The 8489-nt window shown below is 66.1% G+C and overlaps 1 protein-coding gene across 1 annotated transcript; it reads left to right on the forward strand.

The window, feature by feature from the left end:
* The first annotated feature begins 624 nt into the window (after positions 1-624).
* KLF8 (KLF transcription factor 8) lies at positions 625-5016 on the forward strand. Its single transcript, XM_050901886.1, has 6 exons — positions 625-693; positions 1258-1484; positions 1520-1809; positions 2487-2589; positions 2700-2833; positions 4186-5016. The coding sequence occupies exons 1-6, from the start codon at positions 625-627 to the stop codon at positions 4365-4367; spliced, it is 1005 nt and encodes a 334-aa protein (XP_050757843.1). The 3' UTR covers positions 4368-5016.
* The last annotated feature ends 3473 nt before the right edge of the window (positions 5017-8489 follow it).

Consider the following 8489-nt stretch of genomic DNA (forward strand, 5'->3'; position numbering starts at 1 on the left):
CTCGGAGTGCCCGTCTCGGGGGGGGAAAGGTCTCTGCTTGCAGGCAGGTACGTGCTGGGGGTCCCGGGCCGTGTGGGGGGGTGGGGGGTGCTGGGGGGGGTGTGTGTGGGGGTGTCTGTGTGTGTCAGTGCTGGGGTGATGAAGTGCTGCTTTGGGGGGGGGGGGGGGGGGGGGGGAGGGTGTCCCCCGCGGCGTCTGCGTGCTGGGTACCCCCACGCGTGCCCACGTACCGGAGGGACCCCAGCAAGGGGTGGTGGTGGCGGTGCTGGGGGGGGGGGGGTCCCTGTCGCCGCGTGCGTGTTTGGGGGGGGGGGGGGGGGGACGACGACACACGACACCCTCGGTTCCGCGCGTGTTGGGGTACCGCGTGTGCGCAGCGTTTCGGGGGGGGGGTGGTGGTGGGGTGGGTTGTTGTCCCGGGTGGGTCCCTGCCCGGGTGCCTCCCGCGGGGGCCGGGCCGGGCCGTGCCCGCAGCCCCTCCCTGCCGCGGCCGGGCCCCTTTTAAGGAGCTCCACCCCGGGCCGAGCCAGGGTGGAGCCGCGGGGCCGTTCACACCTCTCGCCCGGCCCGGCGCGGCTCGGGCTCGGCACGGCTCGGCACGGCCGGTGAAGCGCGGCGGGGAGCATGATCCTGCCCGCGGAGGGGATGAGCGCCGCGCACCCGCGGAGGAGCCCCCCCCGCGCCGCCTGGGCGGTGAGTGACCCGCCGCCGCCTTGCCCCCTTCAGCCGGGGAGGAGGAGGAGGAGGAGGAGGAAGGAGAGAGGGAGGGAGGGAGGGGGGGGGAACGGGTTGAGCGCAGCGGCGGCGCGGCCCCTTTAAGAGGCGGGGGAGGGGAGCGTGGCGGGGCCCGCCACCGCCCCGCGGGGGCCCCGCCCACTCCCCCGTCCCGCCCGGCCCTGAGGGAGGGGGGCGCGGGGGCGGGGCCGGCCAGCGGCACAAAGGCGCGCGGGCGGGGAAGGGGGGGGCGGGCTCTCCTCTTCCCGCCTTCGGCTCGCGCCGGCAGCCGTCGTGAGGGACGGGCGGCCTAGGCCTCGGGGGGAGGCCGCTCAGCCCGGCCGGCGCCTGCGCCCGGGGCCCGGGCCGTGCACGGCCGGGGGGGGACACACGGAGCTCTCGGCGTCCCCTCAGCCAGCCGGGGCCTTGGGGCTCACCCTGAGGCAACGTCCCTGTCCGCTGGCTGGGGGGAGGCCGGCAAAAGCCGTTCGTCCCCGTGCCTCAGTTTCCCCCGTCGCCTCACGGGCTGTGGGTCTCTCGCAGGGCCAGGGGAAGGCGACGCCCGCCATGAGCTCGTCGGCGCTGCTGGCTGAGGGCCCCCTCGACCCGCCGGTGCTGCTGGCCGACATCAAGACGGAGCCGCCCGAGGAGCTGCTGGCCAGCGACTGCGGCCAGCCCCAGGCCGAGCCCGTTGATCTCTCCCTCAACAAGTCCAAGGTGGCGGCGGCGGTGGCCTCAGCCCCTCCACCACCCCCCCCACCTCGGTCCAGTCCTCCCCCTTGCTGGTGGCTCCCCCCCTCCCCGCTCCCGCCACCGTCTCCATCTCGCCCTCCGGCCTCAGCTCCACCTCGGCCATCCCGGCCGTCCTCTCGCCCGGCTCCATCCTGGCCTCCACGCAGGGCAGCGGCGGGCAGCAGATCCTCCACGTCATCCACACCATCCCCTCCGTCAACCTGCCCAGCAAGATGGGCAACCTCCAGACCATCCCCGTGGTGGTCCAGTCCCTCCCCGTCGTCTACACCACCATGCCCACCGATGGTGTCACCGCCATCACCGTACCCCTCATCGGGGGGGACGGCAAGAACGCCGGGTCCGGTAAGGGCACGTGGAGGGGGAGCCCTGAAATTTCAAGGGGGGGGGTGCCCCCCACCTTGCAGAGTGGCACCCTGGGTGCACCCCTGAAGGGGATCTGATTTTTCCACCCTGGGGCATCCCCCCCTGCACCGTCTGCCTCCCCACATCTGCCACCTTCACCCAAAGCCCCCCCAGGGCCCTCAGCCCCCAGCCTGTGCCCCCAGGGGGACATGGGGAGGGCAGGGGACAGATGGGGCATGGCACTGCCTGCCCTGCCTGCCTGCCCCCCATCCCGCTGCCAGTGGCTGTGGTTTCAGTTCAGCTGCCCCCCTGTGCCCCCCCATCCCCTTCCCCTGGACATTCCCAGCTTCCCACCATGGTGGGGGGCCTGGATCGCCCCTCCTCTGGGCAGGAGCAGGCAGCTGAAAGGGGTGCCCCCCCAAGTCATCGTGTGTGTGTGTCCGTCCCCCCCCATCTTTGCACCCCGTGGTGTTGGGGGCTTCTCCATTTCCCCAAATTGATTTTAGTTTTTTGGGAGAGGAGCAGCATTCAGGGTGCTGCGGGAGCAGGGGGAGGGTTGTCCCTCTGGTGCAGGGGTGGTTTTTTTTTGGGGGGGGGGGTGTCTCCGTTCTCTGCTCACAAGCCTCACCCCCTCCCTCCTTGTTTCTCAATAGCTTTTCTCTCCCGCCCCCCACCAGTGAAAATTGACCCGGGCTCCATGTACCCCATTGACATGAACAGCGACAGCGAGGACAGCGCCTCTGAGAGCGGCCCAGCCCCTTTCCAGGACCTCCAGAGAGAGTGAGTCTCCTCGTATGTCCCCCCCCACCTTGTCCCCCCCACGTCCCCGTGTCCCCTGCGGGGTCTGTGGGCGCAGGGCCGTGCCCTCCATCCCTCCCTCCTCCCGGCAGGCCGGCGGCACGGGGGCAGCGAGCCGATTCCCCCGACCTGAAGAAGCGGCGCATCCACCAGTGCGACTTCGAGGGCTGCAATAAGGTCTACACTAAAAGCTCCCACCTCAAAGCTCACCGGCGGATACACACAGGTAGGGGCCAGCACCGCACACCCCCCTGCCCGGGAGGGTCAGGATCGGTGCCCCCAACTCCTGAGAGGCTGGGGGCACCCGGGGATGGGCTGGGGGGGCGATGGTGTTCTGTCCCTGGGCTCGGGGCGGGTCTTTGAGGGTGCTGGCACCCTGTGCCAGGGCTGGGGGTGGTCCTTAGGGGCTTGGGGAGGCTCTTTGGGGGTGCTGGCAGGGGCTGGAGGGGTGGCCTTTGGGGGCTCAGGAGTCTTTAGGGATGCTGGCAGCCTGTGTCAGGGGTTTTGGGGGGGCCTTTGGAGGTTCAGGTGGGCCCTTTGGGGTGCCAGCACCCTCTGCCAGGGGCTGGGGGGGTCCTTTGGGGTGCTGGCACCCTGTGCTAGAGACTGGGGTTGCCCCTTGGGGTCTGAGGGTGGCCCTTTGAGAGTGCTGGCACCCTCTGCCAGGGTCTGGAGGGGCCCTTTGGGGGTGCTGGCACCCTCTGCCAGGGACTTGGGGGGCCCTTTAGGGGCTCAGGGGGGCCCTTCGAGAGTGCTGGCACCCTCTGCCAGGGTCTGGAGGGGCCCTTTGGGGGTGCTGGCACTCTCTGCCAGGGTTTGCGGAGGCCCTTGGGGACCACTTTGGGAGCACTGCAGGCCTTGGGGGGCACTTGGGCTCTGTGCTGGCCCTTTTGGGGTGCTGGTACCCAAGGCCATGCCCCGGGGACCCTCCTGCCCCCTCACTGGTTATGGGGTGCTCCCTTGGGTGGCCCTGCTGGGGCTCCTCCCTTCTCGTCACCCCCCAGCACCCTGGGGTCCCTCTGCCGGGGAGGGCTCCCAGTGCCCCCCGTCACATGCTCGGCACCCCCCTGGGCTGGCACCCCGGGGTCCCGCGGGACCCCAAGCTCTGCCGTGGGGTGCCGCTGCGGCAGGCCCCGGGGAGGACGGTGGGGTGCTGCCACTGGAGTCGCACGCTGCCTGTGGGAGGGTGGCACAGGCGGAGGGCACCCCCCTCCCACCCGTGCTCCGGGGTGCCGTAATGAACCCCGTGGGGTGCTCTTCGCTGGGTGGCTGTGGGGTGACCGGGGAATGCTGCAGGCGGGGCGGGGTGTGTGCACACCCCAAAATACCACCTTGGGTGTTGCTGGTGGTGTGGGTGCAGTGCTGTGTTGCGCCTAAAAGCAAGGCTCCTGCGGCCGGTGGTGCCGATCGACCGCGCTGGGTACGCGCTGAGGTGGGCGAGGGCTAGCGCAGAGACGCTGAGGGGTTCCCGTGGCGACCCCCCCTGCCGCCAAGAAACCCTGCCGCCTTTTTTCTTTCCTGCAAGCCGCGCGGCGGTAATTTTTGCAGTGCTGACCCCTCTCTGCTCCCCTCCCGCAGGCGAGAAGCCCTACAAATGCACCTGGGAAGGCTGCACCTGGAAGTTCGCCCGCTCCGACGAGCTGACCCGGCACTTCCGCAAGCACACGGGCATCAAGCCCTTCCGCTGCTCGGACTGCGACCGCAGCTTCTCCCGCTCCGACCACCTGGCCCTTCACCGCCGGCGGCACATCATGATGTGAGGAGCCGAAGTCCCTGGGGCACCTCCTGGCTGGGATGAGGGGGGGACGGCGGTGGAAAACGGGGACGCATCCCCACCCCCCCCTGCTCCTCCGTGTGCGGTGGAAGGACTGTGGGAGCGGAGAGGCCGAGCTCTGCCCGGCGGCGAGCAAACCGTGGCCGCTGCAGGAGCCTCACCGGCACAAGATGTAAAAAGATGGTTTCCGGACTGGTCCTCCTTCTCCCTTGCTCCCGTTTCTTCTTTTTCCTGGGCTTCTCCTCCCCTCTCGCGACATCCAGAGGCTCCTCCTTGACTCCTCACCCGGGATTCACCCAGCAGCTGCCTCTCCAGACCTGCGCGTCTGCCTCTTCAGCCTGTTGCCCATCTCCATCTCGTGTGCTCGCTGTCCCCTGCTCCCCTCCCGGTCCCCGTGGGCAAAATCTGGGAGCCGTGGCAAGGACAGAGGCAGGGAGAGTCTGCCATCACCTCCGTGCAATAGCTGTCGGCCTCTTCCCTCTCCAGAAAGCCGCTGCCTCTCCATCCCCAGCCACTGCGTGTCCCTGTCCCGGCGGGAGAAGGAACCTTGGCACATCGCCTCTCTCTGCATCCCTCGGCGTGCGCTGGGCTTCACGGGAGGTGCCGGGGGCACGCAGGAGGGCCAGGAGGAAAAGAAAAAGCAAGAAGGGGGGCGGGGAGGGGAAAACCCAAAACCCAACAACCCACAAACAAGACCGCCACCACCAAAAAAAAAAAAAAAAAGGGAAACTTTGCGGAACGTGGAACTGTGATTTTACGGAGTTTTAAGGGGGGGTGGGATGGGGTGGGGAGGGCGGGGGCCGCCAGCTCTCGGGTTTTTTTGAAGACTATGGGACAGTTGAACCGTTTCTAAGTTAAAAAGGCAGACTGTGGCCACACGCTTTTCTTTTTAATTGTAATTATTATTTTTGTGGGGTGCCTCCCACCCCCCCGCCGGCCGCCGCCGCTGCCCCCCCCAGTTGCTGTGGGGGCAGCCCCACTGTCGCGCTGGGAGGGTGGCAGGATTCAGGGTTGGAGCCTTGGGGCTGTTGGGTGGTGGGAAGGGGGATGGGGGGCTGTGACACCCCCCCCCATCCCCCCAACCAGTACCTCTGGGGCCGGTTGGGTGGGGGGGGAGCTTCCCGAAAGCTCTCTTTGAGCCCGTGCCTTTGGCTCGGGGGAATGCTGGGCTGCTTGGGGAGGGGGGATCCGGTGCGGGGAGGGCCTGGGGGGGGAAAGGGGGGCAGAGACCCCCATCCCCTGAAAATGACTCTGCCAGATGCTTGGGAAACTACTTTTCCTCTCTGCTTTCCATCCGCCGGCTGAGGTGTTTCATGGGGCAGAGCTTGTCCCCGGCCCCGCGGTGGCCCCCGACCCTCCTGGGGCTGGGCACGGCCGGAGGGCGAGTCCAGCTGGCGGCCGGTCACCGGTGGTGTTCCCCAGGGCTCGGCAGTGGGGCCGCTTCTGTTTAATGTCTTTATCAACGATCTGGACGAGGGGGTCGAGCACACCCTCAGTGCCTTTGCGGAGGACACCAAGTCGGGCGGGAGCGTTGATCTGCTTGAGGGTAGGAAGGCTCTGCTGAGGGAGCTGGAGCGATGGGCCCAGGCCAACTGTACGAGGTTCAACAAGGCTCAGTGCCGGGTCCTCTGCTTGGTCACAACAGCCCCGTGCAACGCTACAGGCCTGGGGAAGAGCAGCTGGAAAGCTGCCCGGCAGAAAAGAACCTCGGGGTGTTGGTCAACAGCCGGCTGAAGATGAGCCGGCAGTGTGCCCGGGTGGCCAAGAAGGGCAACAGCATCCTGGCTTGTACCAGCAATAGCGTGGCCAGCAGGACTAGGGCGGTGATCGCCCTCCTGTGTTCGAAGCAAATCCTGTGTTCAGTTTTGGGCCCCTCACTATGAGACACTGAGGCGCTGGAGCGCGTCCAAAGAGGAGCAACGAAGCTGGTGAAGGGTCTAGAGCACGAGTCCTGTGAGGAGCGGCTGAGGGCACTGGGGTTGTTTAGCCTGGAGAAAAGGAGGCTGAGGGGAGACCTTCTCGCTCTCTACAACTACCTGAAAGGAGGTTGTAGCGAGGTGGGGCTCGGTCTCTTCTCCCAAGTAACAAGCGATAGGACAAGAGGAAACGGCCTCAAGTTGTGCCAGGGGAGGTTTAGATTGGAGATTAGGAAAAGCTTCTTCACTGAAAGGGTTGTCAGGCACTGGAGCAGGCTGCCCAGGGAAGTGGTGGAGTCACCGTCCCTGGAGGTATTTAAAAGACGTGTAGATGTGGCGCTGAGGGACATGGATTAGTGGTGGGCTTGGCAGCGCTAGGTTAACGGTTGGGCTCGATGATCTTAAAGGTCTTTTCCAACCTGAACGATTCTATGATTCTGTGATTTTGGCGAGGTCTCTGTGTGTGTGCGTGCGTCCCCGTCCCGCCGCCCGGCCCCTCTCCCAAAGCCATGCTTGCCAGCTGATTCAGCTTGTCCCAGGCCTGCACCCCCGTGTCCTTCCTTCACCCGGCACGGCCCCAAATCCTCCCGGGAAGCATTGGCCTAAAGAAGGCGAGAAACCCCAAAGGGGGAGGCTGTGAAAACCCTCGGGGTTTGGGGGCTGCTCTGTTCCTCTGAGGCTTTGGGGTCAGCACTGCTGGCAGCCCCGCGGGACCCCTGCAGCCGGGGACTCCATTTTGCCCCCTTGCTGTTTTCCAAGCCCCGGGGCGGGGTGGAGGGGTGTGTGCGCGTTTCTGTTTTCTATTTTGTTGTTAAACAAGGAAAAAAAAAAACCCAACCAACATGCAATTTTAAACTCTTGAGCTGTGATATTTATACAAAACTGTTTGACGGTTTTTCTACACAGGAATAATATTGAAAGTAGATGAGTTTCCTCCGTGTGTGTCTTGCTTTGCCGCAGCGGTGGGGCAGGGAGAGGGACCGGGACCGGGACCAGGGCGAAGTGTGGGCAGCGGGAGCTCCCCCGCCTCCACCGTGCCAGGAGGAGAGGGGCTGAGCCGAGCAAAAGGACATTTCTTGGGTTAATAACCTTTCCTCTCCCAGGAACTGAAGAAATTTCGGAGCTGTGGAAAAATGTGCCTTCTCCCTCCTTTTAAACATCTCCAGCGGGATACTCGCCGGCACCTTGGCCTGCCTTTGGCTTCAGCAGCGACCCCTGCGATGGAGGGGGGCTCCCCTCGAGGCGAACCCCTCATCCATTGCTGCGGCACCCCCAACCTGCCTCCCCGGCTCCCCGAGGCGAAGGGGGATGAACCCCCCCCCCCCCGAGGTGGCAGCAAAGGGGGTTGGCGGTCCCCCACCATACCCTGGGCAGGGAGAGGTGCTAAAAGCCCCCCCTGACATCCTCCCCTCCTGCCATGGCTCCTGCTGTGATCTGTTGGCTCGGTGGCGTGTTAAAAACGACTTTTTAAAGGCAAAAATGACTTTTAAAGCAGCTTGGCCGAATATCCCCCAAACGCCTGAGAGCAGGTGACGGTTTTCCGGGGAGACATGTTGCTCCGGAGCCGCCGTGGAAGCGGCTGGGGCAGACGAGCTGCTCGCTGGCCGCTGCTTCGGTTTGCCACTGGCGGAGCAAACTGCAAACGGCAACAAGAAGAGGCGCTTTCTCAGCCAAGAAAAAACCCAAGGCAATGGTGTCACGTGAGGTTTTGGCCCCCCTGCCGCTGCTGTCCCCCTCCCCGCTCCCATCTCCATCTCCACCTCGGCCATCCCGGCCGTCCTCTCGCCCGGCTCCATCCCGGCCTCCACGCAGGGCAGCGGCGGGCAGCAGATCCTCCACGTCATCCACACCATCCCTTCCGTCAACCTGCCCAGCAAGATGGGCAACCTCCAGACCATCCCCGTGGTGGTCCAGTCCCTTCCCGTCGTCTACACCACCATGCCCACCGATGGTGTCACCGCCATCACCGTACCCCTCATCGGGGGGGACGGCAAGAACGCCGGGTCCGGTAAGGGCGCGTGGAGGGGGAGCCCTGAAATTTCAAGGGGGGGGGGGTGCCCCCCACCTCGCAGAGTGGCACCCTGGGTGCACCCCTGAAGGGGATCCGATTTTTCCACCCTGGGGCATCCCCCCTGCACCGTCTGCCTCCCCACATCTGCCACCTTCACCCAAAGCCCCCCCAGGGCCCTCAG

The sequence above is a fragment of the Gymnogyps californianus genome, chromosome 9 (genome assembly GCF_018139145.2).
Source record: "Gymnogyps californianus isolate 813 chromosome 9, ASM1813914v2, whole genome shotgun sequence".
Classification (NCBI taxonomy): Eukaryota; Metazoa; Chordata; class Aves; order Accipitriformes; family Cathartidae; genus Gymnogyps; species Gymnogyps californianus.